Here is a 17126-nt window from a genome sequence, read left to right on the forward strand (position 1 = left end):
AATATTTGTATTGTCAAAGATGTTGAGAGATTATCAAATCTAGGACAATAATCTTGACATTACATAATAATCGTCACTGACTTGGTAGATGGAGGGTCTAATGCGCTGCAAAAAATCAACACAATTGCAGCCCCAAACACAAAGAGTAGACACAAACCTCCAAATGCCTTCATCAATTCAATTTTGATGGCGATTTATTAATGCTAGCATTCTCACATGCCTTTGTTACTCGAATGAATCTTTAACCAATGTTATATTATCTTGCTATAAACAAAATCTTTATACGGTAGAACATTAGAAAGATATTGTCAAAAGAACAAATAGTTTTCATGATGATCTCTTAACCATCAAGCAGTCACACCAATATAGAGAGCCCATGATAGAAATTATTTAAGTGGTGTACGCTATTGTTTGGAAGACCTGATGCCTCAATTATTTCACGTATATGCATTTGAGTAATATATCATCTAGAATTATTTTAAGTATCCATCTCCTTTATTGATGAAGAGTCTGAGTTCCCCAATGATAAAGAAAATGCTTATGCAAGTTCAACATTTAATTTTAAAGCCTCCTCTTTATTATGGTGAACAAACATTAAAGTTTCTTATTTGCTCAGTGTAATGTTCCACATCCAACCACGTGGTTGGGGACCCACAGCTTCCCGGATGCCCTTTCTAAACTTATTTAATAATGTGATGTCACCAAATCCCTTGCGTGGTGGTTATAACTTTATTCAGCATGTATCCATTTTCCTACTTCCGTTTTGGTGTACCCACATGGAATCTATGCTTTCAAATTGTTTTCAATAATTGGATATAACAAAACAACCGATCAATTGAATCGTTTGTGACTTCTCATAATAGGTAGTTGTGCTAGTGAAGGACCCAACTCTTATATGCTCAAGGACAAATGCATATCTTTTCCTCAACAAACTAATATTCGGCTTGAATATTCACATTTCCAACTTCTCTGCTTTGACAAAGAGTTCCATATTTTGGGAATAATAATCAGTGGTCATTGCACCCGTGACAACATGGGTGACTCACTATAGAATGGTCTCCAATCAATGACGACACAATTTTATATATTTTCCTTCAATGGTTTCTATTGCAGGAGTTTATCCTTCAATTGTAACCACAGTCTTTTCATGTGCTACAACAATTGGTATATGCAACAGTACACTTTGATAACTGCTATCGATTCATGTTTATGACAGATTTTCAAATTCACCTTTAGATCGTACTCTCCTTACGTCTTGTCCATAGTGGTGAGACTTGAGTTATTGTTTGCAAGGCTCTATCAACACTTGCTTCCTAAGATAATGCTTGCGTACAGGGGTAGATTGCTGATCCTAGACCATGGCATCTTCTTATTAGATCACAGTCTTATGGGCATCCATAGCGATAACCATCTCATGGTAGTGATATTTGTGCTCTCTTGCTTTTCTTCAATTCCATCGAATGTGTGACGGTCTTTGATACAATGTGTGTGAGTTGTATTGCCTTTGATTTTTGGAGGAAGGAGAGATTCAATTGACCATGGCGAAGAGCTTGTTCAAGCAGGAGCATCCTCTAGGTGTTGTTTGTACCTTTTACCCCTTCTTTGGCTTTTGTGATTCCTTCCTGTTCGATGATGAATTTTTTTCTTAGACTAAAAGTTGACTTCCTTCATTCTGCCCACGAATCATTCAACCTTTGCATAGAAGTCTTCAATGATTAGATTTTCATTGTTATCATATGAATTCTCCTTTCTCCTTCTATTTTTATATATATTCATCACTTATTTTATTAAAGATCGTTGTCTTAATAATTTTTAGTTGTCACTTCTGCACTGCAATTTTCCATATATATTTCTTTTGACACACATCTTTTGATTTAAAAGTATAGCAAATAAATCTTACAATCTCTTCTGTAGGTTGAATGCTCATCCACCTTGTAATTTTGTGACCCACCTTCTTATTTGTTGTTTGAGTATTGCGTAGAATCCTTCCACGTCCTTAATGTTTCTATTGCAGCATGATTTCATCCAATTTTCTTTTCTGACTTACATTTCTCCCTTAGTATTGAATATGCTTCTCTTGCAATCCAAATATTCCCTTATTTTCTGCTTGCTGTTGACTGCAAATTTGGAGTTTCCACATTGGTGTTTGGTGGCATGAATTTCTCAAACTTGATTAATTTAATTTTTATCCTCCTAATGTATTTTGTCATTTTGTCATGTCCTTATACATTTGCAGAACTAGGCTTTGATACCATGTTGAGTAATATGGATCGGTTTCTGCAAATGTAATTATACTGCCGCTGTTATTGGTATGTTCCAAGTGCAGATCCCAATCTCTTATAAATATAAGAGTAGGAGACATGTCTCATGCAGAGACATGTCTCTATGATTAATCATTATTAGTTAATGTATATTAACAATATAAATCACAATATAACATATGTATCATATATAATATATATGTATAATATAATATACAATATATTTATAATATTATATATATGTAGATAGTTATGACATTATATATATATATATATGAACATTGTATCTTATGATTAAATTAATACGACTGTAGCTATAATCTTAACACTTCATCTTAGCTAGGGAGGATTTGTTATGGAACACATTATGCTCTCAAGCATATGGAGATATATCATTTCAATGTGATATTCCTGGAATGACATTTTTAAGGATATCAACATAAATCCATCAACACACATACACACACACACACACACACACACACACACATATATTAACATATATTCATAGTTACACCACCCTGGGGGATGGGGGGACGGTGGAACGGGGGGTACAAGTTTCCGGGTCAGGGAGACAGAAGGGCCTTAATTTGGGAATGGTGGGGGGATGGCGGGGGAATGGTGGCGGGGGACAGGAGGGGGTGTGTATATATATACATATGGTACTTTAAATGTTAATTATAAAAAGAGGTATTGCAATATAAGATATAAAGATGTAAAAGAGTAAATACTTGAACATTGGATGGAATTGAAACATCGAGCATTGAACATAAATAGTCAAATCAGCAAATAGTCAATGTCAGGATGTCCCCCATCCTTGGCGGAGGTGGCAGAATCTGGTGGTGCCGTTGGGGACAGGGGGACGGAGTCCCCAAGCCTCCGATGCGTCCAAGTCTCCGGGACGTGGGGCAAAAAGGGGGGTGGGGGATGCGTCCCCCTTTTACTATGCATATATTACATATGGAATTGGCTTCAATTCACTATGAGGCTAAATTTCTCAATAAAGGGAACATTGAAATTTGGCTTATGGTATGACATATCTAATGATTTTACATTATATGCATATGCTGATGTTGATTGGGCAAGAAATGTAGATGGCAGAAAAAGCATACGTGGAGGAGCATTTTTTTGTGCAGGAAGGTTAGTATATTGGTTGAGAAAGAAACAAGATTGTGTTTCTCAGTTACAGCAAAAACAAAATATGTAGCAGCAACAAATAATTGTAATTAGATAATGTGGATGAAACAAATGCTAAAGGATATTGGTATTACATTTTCTGAACCTAATATCATGCATTGTGATAATACAAGTACAATTAATATCTCTAAAAATCTAGTTTTACATTCTAAGACTAAGCACGTTGCAACTAAGTATCATTTTCTGAGAGAGGAGGTCATTGAGAAGGATATCAGATTGGAATATGTGAGTACAAAAGAATAGGTAGCAAATATATTTACTAAACCATTGGTTAAAGACACCTTTGAGTATCTTAGAGGTGTGTTTGGGGTAATGGCCCCACCTTATGTAGAGTAATTGATGCAGATTTGCATCAGTCCAATATATTCAGAGCATTATTGATTTGGACGTGATGCTTGATACTGCTCCTTATGGGGGAGTGGTCGCATTGAGCAAAGCTAACTCTAGAGCTCTCATGTATTGATTTTTGGCATCACAATGTTTGTTGGCACTTGACATGTTTTTCTGGTTGCAGTTTGGCTAGATCCAATACATGTACTTTGATGAAGATCATCATCAAAGGGGTAGAATTTCAAAAGGTCGGTTGATATTTGACATATTGTCATCTTTTCCATTGATGTCAAAGGGGTAGAAATAGTTAAGTGAAAAACCTGAGTGAAAGGGGTGAGTAGTAGATCAATGAAGATTCATGTATTAGAGCTTAAGGCTGTATATGTTGAGGATATTTAGAATATCGTATTAAGTTGTCAACAAGATACAGGTTACTTTTTGGATTGATGGTTTTTCACCATATGTTGCCATCAGTGCCAAAGGGGAGATTGTTAGGAATTGAGGTCTTCCTTAGCACTTGTATGTATTGCTTTGATGTTGTATTGATCACTAGTTTTGTTAATTGATGACAACATATGTTTGTGTGATCATAACAAACACAAATTCATAGGTTGATTATTAGTAGAACAAAGTTGGTATATGACAAGATATGTTATGCAAGCTTAGATTTGTGTAAAAAAATGAGTATAGACATCATGTGTATGTTCGTTGAGTCTTATGTTCAATTCTAGATGAGTTACAGTTTGTTTGGTGAAGGCTAGTAGCGAACCAATGTACAAGGATAATGGCAGAGATAGTTGGTCATATTTTTGCTGTATCTTATTGGCGAGTTGGAATTAATGTCAACGAGCTTGAGATATGATAGAAGACTTGTTCGTGCACCTATGTTCGAGAGCGAGACGTATTTGGGCTATTCTAGGAAGGTTGCTATTGTGTAACATGTAGTATATCTAACGAGCAGCCAACAATGTTGAGGAAGCATATAATTTATCATTGTAAAATCTAATATCTTTGTTGTAGCGCGTGGGAACTTTATTGTAATCAAATATACATTGGGGAAGCTTTAACAAACCAACCTAATTAATAATTTGTAAGGGTATAAAGGAAAGATATTTTCCTTGTTTGGATATGTCATGTATGGTATGTATGTGATTAGTTGATGTGGATGCGAGCTTGTATGCTTGATGATCAGAACGAAGTAGTAACTATGTTGGATGATTGAGGTGAGTTTCAAAGGAACTATTTTGGCAAGTATGTTGCAAGTCAGGCAGTTCATGATTTTAGATATGTTATCCTAAAGGTTTATCTTTTACCTTTTTTGGAGCTTTTAGGTATTGGGTCTACTTGTTTCTATCAGCTTTTAATAGGGTTGGAACCTTTTAACAAGGGTTCAAGGTCTCCTAAGAGGGGTTTGTCCTCTAATGGGGGCTGTTGTACTAAATGCATTGGATTTGACTCCTAATAGGATCACATCTTTTCACAAGGAACTTATATATTAGTACACTATCTTGTGGGTGCCATCCCCACTAGGGTTTTCCCTCTAATCAAGGGTTTCCCTAGTCATCAAATCATTGTGTTATTGTGTATGGTTTCATATTGTTGTGCATCTTTGTTTTAATTGTTGGAGATCAGATTTACAAGTTTGGTTTTCATTATATTTGGTTACAATTGATTCACCACCCCCACACACCCCGCCCCACCCCCCAAAAGTTGTGTGTGGACTTTAGTTTTAGCAGTATACAATCTTTTTCTGTATATAGGATACAAAGTTGTTGACAATATTTCTTGTGGCACATTGCTCTTGCTTCACTATAGTTGCCTTGCCTGCAATTTCATAGTGTGTAGTTGTGCACAGGTATCACAAGGCTTGTACACTATACCATGCAATGCATGGTTTTTGGGTGATGAAGGGATGCTTGCACTTAGTGCTTTTCTCTTTATTGGAGTCTCTTGTTTTAAACTAATTTTTGTTGGTTCTTGATCCACTCTTGTGAATTTATCCTTCATTGTAGTCATTTTGTCTCCTCCATTCTTACACCTCCAATCTAGATGCAAATATCACCACTTCTAAAAATCTTCCAAATGTTTTTTCATCCATAGACACTCTTAGATAAGGTAATACTCATGAGATGATCTACTTGAATGTTTTCTTTCCATTTAGGATCTTCTCCAACTTTTGCATTACCATATTTCTTTCACTAATTTGTTTTCTCCTTAAACCCAATTCATCATTTTTCTCACATTTTTTGTTGGGTCTTGCGGATAATGATAATCGTTAATGAATCCTACTAATAATACTTGTGAATACCTAAAGCAATTTGTAACTTGGAAAAGACTCTAATTTTTACTTGTAACCTAGAAAAGAAACTAATGCTTACTTGGCAACCCATGCCCTTCCCAAACCCATCCTTGGCTCATATGGCATTTTGACATGCCCTATCCTCTAGGGTTTTGCGGATGTATCCTTGAAAACCCTTGTTGGGGGCTCTATTCCCTAGAGATATCAAATGCCTTCATTTTTCTTTTGGCTTAAAATATAGGTAACTGAGGAGAAAAAGCCAAAGACAAAGGGCATTGGGCCTCATATTCCCTATCAAACCCTAAATCCTGCCTTCTACTATCCCATCAACATATTTGCAACTCACAATGACTACATTCAATTTGCATTTTGCACTTACAGCCATTGTCAATTGTCTATCAAAAATATTGTAATTTGTTATTGCTATGCCTATTGTTGGACATTTTATCGTTTTGTAGCCTTGAGCATTTTGTTTTAATGAAAACAATGAAATTACAATTTTCTAATTGCTACTATATATGAATCAGTAAACAATGATTGCAAATAATGATGTCATGTACAGCTAAACTTGTGGCGTGTACATATATAGTCATTTACCGCTCTCTACAAAAAATGGCCTCCTAAACTGCTGTCCCTTTACTGAATTGCCACAGAATATAAATAATTATAACTATAAGATCAGTGATTATGGGATCCTCTAGAGCTTCTTTTAGTAGATCTGTACCACCAATTTCAACAAGTAGCTTGCATTGGGAGCATCAAGCAAGGTAGTGGCCATAAGCCCTGTAGGGTTGATAATATACATTGACATTTCAATTTGGAAGGATTTCATTCGAGTTTTAAGTTTTAGCTTTATTATATTTAATATTCAGATTTTGTTGATTGGGTTCTGAATATTTTTTTTGGGCGTTGTCTATTGATTTCGGATTGATGCTTTGAAAAAGTATAAAGAAAATCTGAACTGTGGATAAACTACTATTTGTTTATATAAATTCTAGCACATCCTGAATGTGTTATAGGTGGCTCAACACCAAACAATAGTACAATTTGACCATCCATACTGGTAAACATATTAGTTATTACTATCTGAATCAGTACAATTACCCCTATCATCTCACTTATGCTTTAATCTCTTGGATCATTGGAGCTTCCAGTCACCCTCTGCGCCATCTATATCACAAAAAATAGCAGTACAGACCAATCATTTTTTATAATTGTTTGGCATAGGCATATATGTAAGGATACTTTCATTGGTACTTGGAAAACAATATATATCTCTGTAATAGACATAATTTCTCTCTGTTTTAAGGGAGAGAAATTATGGTTATTGAAAAGGAAAGAAAGTTTCAAGAGCCAATATTGCCACGTTTTAAAACTTATTAGATAGTCCATATGGTGTCCCTTGGAACATTGGACCAAATGTCTTTTTCCTGTATTTATTTGTTGATACAAGTACTAATATCATCAACTTCAAATTGTATGGTTTGCCATATTTAAAGAAAGGTTCCGGTTCTACATTCCAGTATCACCATTCTTGTCTCCCATCCTCCAGCATCAGGGACGAGGAGGCATTGAAACAAGTATATTAGAATTTAGAATGTAATTGGTTGAACGAAAGCAAAGGGTATGTTTTGAAATTAGGCAGATAGCCAATTTCACTTTTATGCAACACATTTCCAAATCTGCTCAAGGAATTGCTTCTAAGTAAGGAGACAGTCTTCAGCATTTTAATAGTAATGTTTGTGTATGTTTGCTTATTGAATGTGATGCAAGTACACAACTTTTCATGTAAGCATCAACTTGGCATCTTATCATGTGCGATGGCCATACTGATTTTAAAACTGTCTAGAGGTAGATTACTTTTCAGTTTCGAAAGCTGTATTTAGTTGATGATATTTTTTTCTATATAGGATCTCATTCATTTTGAGGCACGCATTTTCCAGAGTTATCAAATAAAAGCTTTGTAAGCTGGATTTGTTTTCACACAAGTGCAGTGTTTAGAATTTCAGATTGCTGGCCTGCATCAGTTCATCCACCAAAAAATTGTTCTATTTGAATGAAATATCAAATTAAGGCCATGTAATAATGCAAGCCATTGCCTTATTATATTCTATAAATATTCATATTTTGATACTTCGGTCCTTGGCACCGTAAGGACATGACAATATGGCAAGTTCATTGATATTATGAGTTAAGTACCAATGCAGATAATCTCTTTTTGATAAGTACGGTGCATCTTGTGTATTTCATTTTTGACTTCCGTTATTGGATTGACTGTCTTGTTGATTAGAGGATTTCTTAAAAGTACCATTTGCTCTTGAGTTACAGCACGATGCTGTTGCAAGTTTTCGTTTTGGCTTTGGAAATTTTGTTCCTGCAGATTCAGATGTTGACTCAGTTTTCTACAATAGTTAGAAATCTTGAAAAAGATAGCACAATTGCATGCACAGGTTACAATTAATAATTGATAATTTGAGACATACCAAAATTCACATAATCTGTTTGTTGACTTTAGAAGGCTTGACTAGTATTAAAATTATGACTTTGCAAACTTGATTTACAATGTTCAACACAAATTCGGCTGTCCTTAAAGCTTCGGGTTCTGTTCTTACTGGTTCCGTGCATTTTAAATTTTACTTTGACATATAAATTTTTAACAGTTTGTTATCAAGAAGACAAAGCCTTTAGTTTTTCTCTAAACAACTTAAAAGCATGTAAACATTGGTTGTCCCTTTGGGTAACAGGTTAATACATACGAGAATATGTAGTAACAGAAAGAAATAAAATGCAACACAAAGTATCAGAGAACTTGCTAAACAATTATGATTAATATCAGAAAATGGTTACAGCCATATATCAGACGTACTCACAATGCCAACACGACTATCACTATACAATCGTTATTCTTCTCGGACTCAAGTACATGTCATATAAGTGCTGAAGGGGTGTGACTGCCAACCGTTGCGACCGACTCAAACTACTAACCCAAACTACCTACCCTTCGAACACACTAACAACCAAAATCTAATTTTACTGACAACAGACGTTACTAAATTGAAGTGATGATGGACCCTTGCATAGACCAAGCTGTCTTGTTTTGAGCTTGTTGGCTCCTTGATTTGTTGTATCCCAATAACAAATTTATGTTAGATATTCGAAGTCATTTGGGTTCTAATATTTTTATCATGACTAGGCAAAGTTTGTCCTTGTTCAAACTTCATGCTCTCCTGTAAGTGCTAAGATTATTCTATAAGAGTGGCCTGCCATTTCTATCTGTAGTTAACTTTGTAATAACAATATATTGATATTCCAATTTTTAACTGTCAAAATATTTTGAGTTCTTTGGATTTTGGAAATTGGTTGGAATAATCAATAAACATTGATTCCATAGCTCCATAGCATGGAAATGGAATGTACCATGAAACTCCCTGTGACCTTTATGGCTTTGGTAATTAATTGTTTTAAAAAGAAAAACATAAAAATACAAATTTAAAACTGTTCTGGACTGCACTGGTCAAAACGTTGCATTTCTTCCTCTATTTTTTTATGAAATTTTAAGCATTTCTATTTCTTGATTTTGCCTGACTAAAACAAGTAATTAATTACAACTATACCTTTGGTTTGCCAAGTCAATCATAATCCTAAATAATGGGTACTATGGAACTATACCTTCGGTTTGCCAAGCCAATTGTAATCCTAAATAATGGGTACTCAGCTTTACCCCAGTTTGTTCTCCCTTATTGTCTATGGCCATTTTTATAGAGTAATATGAAAAAAATTAAGGAAGAAGTAATACATGCTTCCACAGATTATGTATTTACCCACCTGAATTAGGATAATTTTCTTTGTTTTGTTCTCTATGAATTGGAAATACAATAACTTTTTAAACTTTCTATTTCTCTTAATTTTTAAATATTATCACTTTCCATTTGACTCTTCACAAGTATCACCAATTATAGGATTTTTTTTTTATTGATAAAAGTCCGAGGCTGGAATAGTTTATATTAATAGTAATGGAGACCAAAACATACAGAGTTCAAACAAGAGCGATCCATGGTTTTACACAATTCGTAGGGAGCATCAAAACCACACTCTATGCTCACAGATTTTCTACCAAAATCCATCAACCATAATTCGCCAAGATCATATTAGGATTGTTTTCCAGCTATCTAAAGTATCTAACTAATTCAGAAATCCTACCAAAGCTTCAACATGTTAGGCCTCATAGGCATTGAGGGTGGGGTGTTTGAATCAGTGGAAGAATCCAAAACACTTCTTAAATAAATTTAACAATTAAAAAGCATGCAAAGGAAAAAATCACATAGAAACTAATCACATAAAGCATTCACACAGATAGAATACTTGACACAAGATTTTTCCTGTGGAACCCTGGTAAGAGGGTGAAAACCTCGTGTGGGAATGATGCCCACAAAGTTCCACTAGTGCATTGATGATATCTACCATGGTAGGAGCAATTACAACACCCTTTTAAGATATACCCGGTTAAAAGCAATTACTTCAAATCCTGTTAGAGATCCTGCTCACTTTCTTAGGAGTGACCTCATAAGAGGATTTGATCTGCAAACCTATTAGGGCTTGCCTTGAGATGAACCCAAGATGAAACTGGTCTGATTATGAAACTTCCTATCTTTTTAGCATTGATCACACTTCACTTTATGCATCAAACAAACTTCCTTAGCAATGATGACTTTTTCAACCATGCAAAAACTCTATTTCACCAGTAATTTATAACACCTTCATTAGGTCATGGTAATATGTTTTTCCACCGCCTTAAAATAGGTCGGCCTACCACCCAAATCTTTCCATCGACCGTGCCAAATATCAAATTTGAAATCGATAAGGTCGGCCCTAAACATGACAATTGAAAATCAAAACAATGTTGGCCATAAGATTGACAGGGTGATCGATCAAACCAAACTGCTCATCCTGTCTTCTGTGCTTCCTGGCAATGTGTCTTGAATCTTCAATAACTCTTGCAAATCTTCACCTTGAGCTGTGTGATTGTTAGACACTCTTAGACATGCCTGTGTAGATGTTAACTCCATGACCACAAACCTTAACTTGATCTCTATAGTCCGATTTAACTTGCTGAATTGGAAGACTGGCTATTCACCGATTGCCTGGACACTTACAATTTTCTAATTTGACCCTTTAACTGCATCAGTATAACTGATCCAAATTCTTGATCAAAACATGTTGCCAACAATGACAACACAACAACACAATTGTATGATATACACACAGATCATCTGCATCAAATGGCAACACAACATGATTGTTGTCATCTGACAACCAAATTGTAACCACTATCTAAGAAGAAAAGGTAATGTTCTTAGCACGACAATTTGTTAATCCATTTTATATAATTCATTGAAATCTAACCTAGACTACTGCAAATTTAGTAAGGGTTTCTATGAACCTAGTAAGCTATCCCGTTGGAGTGAGAAGAAAATCTCCAGGCCATGAGGAAGGCCCAGCTCGTATACTCCCATGGACCAAATCCTTGATTACCTTGTCTAATTCCCATGCCTCCACAAGTGACCTGGATTCTGAATGCCCTGTCCAGAAGATCTCCTCTGCTCATGTGGCCAACGCAATGAGACTTCTTCTGCAACCCAATCTGGGTCCTATTCTTCAATGTCAGGTGGAGAGGGACCTTGCTTAGGAAAGTAGTCTATCATATACAACTCAAAGTTGCTTATTGTCGTACATTGATCAGCAAGAGGACTTTTCCACCATCCCGTTGACGTTATATTGACTCTTGCTAATGTTGCCTTTACTATTCCTTGCCTTCGCTATTCCACCTATTTCTTCAGCTATAAGTTTATCCACTTATTTAACAATTTGAGTTTGATAATTAAATGGATCAACATTGCTGTCATAGTAGATCTTTATCTGATTGTAATCTTATCGATTCTGCAGGTGATAGATATCAAACGATTAAATAATATGATGAGTGACCATGGGATATATTCCAGGGAGAGGCTCTTAATTCCTGTCAGCAAGCCAGAAATCCTCATGGGCGGTACTTGCTATATTGAATTGGATATTTATGCAAAGAGAGAAGTAGCAGTGTTGTATTTGGATGGTGCACCTGATTGCAAACTTGGCTATATAGCAAATGCCATACCAGAGAAAGGTAAGCGCAGGTTACTTGAATCAATGAGAAGAAGCTTGCAAACAGATGATGGAACTGCAGAGTACTATTTTTCCATTTCAAATGGTGATCTTAGGACAGCATTTGCACAGTATTCTCGAGATTTGAGTTGGGAACAGAAACATGCAAGCTGATGCTTTTTTAGGGTCCTGATGCTTTTTAAGGAGATGTTCCCAATGACAAAAAAATCAATATGGTTCTTCCAGTGCCAAAAGGAACTGAAGAATAATTCAGGTGATGTGGCATTAAAGCCAAATCATCCATTTCAAGTAGTTAGTATCAAAGCAGTATTTTTACTATATGTCAGCTTGGAACTGGGTGACAATTTGTTCTCCAAATGATCCTATATTGTCTCTTTAATGGTTTTTGAGTTATTCCTGTAAATAGTTTATTTAATGGTGTTTGGAATTCTTGTAGCCATGCATGTGTATAAAAAATGGGAATAGTGAAGCGAATGTCCATGTGGTCAACAATATATATCTCATCACTTGAAACTATTCACCATCCTGTTTGAAATTTGAATGTATTTGGTCATTTAAAAAATCATCGTTATTTCTTGCTTCAACTAACTATTGAAATGTGATATTCATGTGGACCAATGGATACTCATTTAGTAGCTCATACTACATGATTGTGAATGGCCATTGAACATGCTATTTCCAATTTTCCAACCCTGCTTTCCGGAGAGATGAAACAACTGATGGATTCTTCTTACACAAAATTCAGGTGCTTGAGAAGCATAAAGAAGAATGCTCAAGACAAGAATAAAACAATTCTTACTGGCCAACCTTCTGATGCTCAATAAAACTTCCTCAGTTTTTTTTGATACCTGGGGTATGAGGAAAATAACATTACAGTTTTTGGGTGGTTTCTGCAGGGAACTATACTACAGGATCTTTGTGTTTCTTTGCAGCATAATGTCCCATTTCCTAGAGATAAATTTTCTGATTGAACAACGTAGATGTGCCCTAGCCAGTGAGTGCTTCTTTGTTGAATGCTACATTAGGAGTTGAGAGATACAAAACAATTATAGGGAAGGCTCACACATTCATTGTCTTATAATCTATACTTTATATGTCGGCATTTTAATACTGTTTAAATATCTCGAGCGCATATTATTGGGATGCACTTTCCACCTCATACTTCATGATTGTGAATGGCCATTGAACATGCTATTTCCAATTTTCCAACCCTGCTTTCTGGAGAGATGAAACAACTGATGGATTCTTCTTACACGAAATTCAGGTGCTTGAGAAGCATAAAGAAGAATGCTCAAGGAAAGAATAAAACAATTCTTGCTGGCCAACCTTGTGATGCTCAATAAAACTTCCACAGTTTTTTTTGATACCTGGGGTACGAGGAATTTGAGGAAAATAACATCACAGTTTTTGGGTGGTTTCTGCAGGGAACTATACTACAGGATCTTTGTGTTTCTTTGCAGCATAATGTCCCATTTCCTAGAGATAATTTTTCTGATTGAGCAATGTAGATTTGTCCTAGCCAGTGAGTGCTTCTTTGTTGAAAGCTACATTAGGAGTTCAGAGATACAAAACAATTATAGGGAAGGCTCAAGCATTCATTGTCTTATAATCTATACTTTATATGTGGGCATTTTAGTACTGTTTAAATATGTCGAGCCCATATTATTGGGATGCACTTTCCATCTCTGTCAATCAAGCAGTTGACTATATTTAAACCTAGAAGTTGCATTTGAAACCAGAAGATTGTGATATTCTGGAGAATGTAATTTCATGGAAATGAGTTTGATTTGCATTTGATTTTCAAGATATGGAGTCTCTGACCATACCAAAGTAAATACATTTTCCACTCTGTTTTTTTGTCGTGCATTGCAATCTGTTGACTTTCTACACCTCTGTTGATTGGTGATCATGTTTCTTTCTCGGATTTGTTCAGCATATATGCATTCGATTGTATTTTGTCAAACAAGTGTTTTTAGATTTTTATAAGATCCACTGCTATTTAAAGAGAATAATTGTTTGACTGTTGTGAATTAGTGAAATAAAGTCTGGTCATATATTTAAACATGTTTCAATCGTCTCATTATTATCAATTATGGGTTTTACCTTGTTGGAGAAACACTTTATTCTACCATTTATGCTTTGATCATCCATTTTTTAAAGATTATTTATTGGAGAAAGCTAATAAAAATTACACTTATAGATAGCGGTCCAAAAGAGCAGCAAAATATTATAACAATATCAGAATTACATCACAGCTGAAACTACTCCTTAGGCAATACATTCAACCGCTAGTTACTATAAAATCATCTGTTTTTTAACCTTTCTTGCATTACCAACGTTAATAACTATAAAGTAAATCGGGAAACATTTATGTTCTGAGCATGTTTACATTTAGAAGCTTGCATTTATGCCATTCAAGTTGAAGAAGTTATGATGTTTGGTATTCAAGATTCTCGTTACCAGGGAAGACCAGAATTGTTTTAAGTTCTCAAATTTGGGATCTTTGAAATGGTATCAGAAATTTTGTTCTAGTCAATATATTCTGCCAAGGAAACCGAGTGTTCTTTCAAAGGATTTTACAATCAGCTAAGCTTGTATATAAGGTTTCCTCTGGTTTCAACACCGACGGACTTTTCTCTACCCAATTTCTATTTTTGTCGAGCATCTAAATACTAAGGTTTAAAATTTTAATATTTCGAAAGATACGGAGAAGAATGGGAGTGTGAGACAGTTTATAGGAGCAAATCCTACCCGGAAGGAATTTAGAGAGATTTAATATTCGTCTATGGCATTGTCCGTATTAATTTAATAATTCTCATCTTCCTCCTAAACAAAGCATTTTGTGGTAAAGAGGCTTAGCCAACACAACATTCAAAGCCAAGCGAATTCTAATTGATCATATTATAATGGTGAGACTTGCATATTGGGCCTATTTTGATGGTATAGTTATATAATGATATGATGTATATTATCGTGTTAAGTTTGATTAGTTGATTCATATATATACTCATTTACTCACTCACCTTTTTACACTTACATCCGTGAATCTAATTTTAGTCCTATTTATACCCATTCTTACACATTTGTCCAGTTATTGGTCAACACTTCCACATCTTATTCTTAAGCCAAGCCTTGAAGGCAATCAAATGCTATTTAATCATATTATAATGGTGAGATTTGCATATTGGGCCTATTTTGATGATATAGTTCTATAATGATATGATGTATATTATAGTCTTTAGTTTGATTAGTTGATTCATATCTATCCTCATTTACTCACTCACCTTTGTGCACTTACATCCGTTTAATCTAATTTTAGTTCTATTTACACCCATTCTTATACATTTGTCCAATTATTGGTCAACACTTCAACATCTTATTCTCAAGCCAAGTCTTGACATTTATTGTTTGTGGCTCATTTTAGCTTAGTGTGTGGATTTGACCAAAAATTCCAATTTTTAATATTTTGATTGTTAACTCTCCGTCTTTCTTATTAATTATTGAGTTTGGACTTGATACATCTTTGTGCAACTATTGTTATGTTTCTGTATTTGAAGGCATTCATTTAAACATTGATTCACATCCTAGTATCATCAAACAATCCTCGATTATTTGTACTACAAGGAACACATCAACACAAATGTTTTATTTTGGAGCACTTAAATGGTTCAAGGTTTACATCTTATTTAGAACGTTGAATGCTTGTGTTTGCTATCTCTTTTGTCTTACCAAGGCCATAGCACTAAAAAGGGGGTTGATTGAGGTGAAGTTGAACACCCAAAATCCAAATTTCCTTTTGAGCTTTGTTAAATATTAATTAGGTTGGACAAGGTACATAGACAACATGATTATTCCCATGTCTCAATTTTTTTTTCGGGTGCATGGGTTTGCATGAACAACAATTATTTCATTTACACAAAATTTCAAGTCAAGTTTGCTGTTGTTCCTAAACAAAACGCATACGAGGACATTCTATTTTTTTTCGTACTTAATGACATTTGAGATCTATATGACATTAGAATTACTCTTCATCATAGTTTCCACATTTCCCTTGACATCCTTGCATTTGATATTTGAGGTATTCATTACAATTACCAATTAATAGTTGTCATTAACTAAATCTAGATAATTTTATGCTTATTTATGTGCATCAAGTTAAATAGCTTAGATTAGTTGAGGATTTTCTTTTTGTTTAAAAATATGTATTTGAAACAAAAATTATGTAACATATAAATAACTCTAGTCAATTTGAACAAATGCAATCACTAGGCACAAATTGATTTTAGATTGTACTTAGCTCTAAAATTAATAATGTAGAAACACTATCGATGCCATACTTATTTTTTTTTACCATTGTTTAGAAATTAGCGCTTCAATTTGATTGATGTATTAGACTATATAGTCTTTTATTCTTTTTGTTTAATTTTGATTTCCACATGTTTAAATTTGATCATTGCGAAGTTGACTTTTTGCAAGACTCTAACCTACATTGTGCATCATCAATTTGTTGGAATACATAGTTGTAGATTTATTCATCTTTGGTTCAATAGTCAAATTTTGTCAAGCAAGTTTTTGGCAACACCTTGGATTTGCCGATTTGATAATTATCATACTCTTAGGTTAATCTCCTTAGTAGGTAGGTTGATTTTAGATTAATAATTTATTGGATCATGGTTGTTGGTGCTCATGCTAGTGCTGGGGTTTTGCCAATTGCTGGTGTTGTTGTTGGCACTGGTGCAGCTGGTTCAGGTGTTGGCACGAGTTCTATTGTTGGCGTAGGTGTTGGCACTAGGGTTTTGCCAACTGCTAGTCATGTTGCCGATATTGCTACGATTGGTTTGGGTGTTGGCGTTGGTGCTAGGGTTTTGCCACCTATTGGT

General features: G+C 34.9%; 1 protein-coding gene across 2 annotated transcripts in view; it reads left to right on the plus strand.

The window, feature by feature from the left end:
- The window catches only part of LOC149562375 (peptidoglycan-binding LysM domain-containing protein), a 44299-nt gene extending 31469 nt beyond the window's left edge, over nucleotides 1-12830 (plus strand). For both annotated transcript variants that reach the window (XM_089825899.1, XM_089825900.1), the window contains exon 2: nucleotides 12031-12830. In XM_089825899.1, the coding sequence (XP_089682025.1) occupies nucleotides 12031-12399 (369 nt within the window). In that variant the 3' untranslated portion in view covers nucleotides 12400-12830. The remainder of the gene's footprint in view (nucleotides 1-12030) is intronic.
- The last annotated feature ends 4296 nt before the right edge of the window (nucleotides 12831-17126 follow it).

The sequence above is a fragment of the Cupressus sempervirens genome, chromosome 4 (assembly GCF_028749045.1).
Source record: "Cupressus sempervirens isolate cs-2001-9-10 chromosome 4, ASM2874904v1, whole genome shotgun sequence".
Taxonomy (NCBI): Eukaryota; Viridiplantae; Streptophyta; class Pinopsida; order Cupressales; family Cupressaceae; genus Cupressus; species Cupressus sempervirens.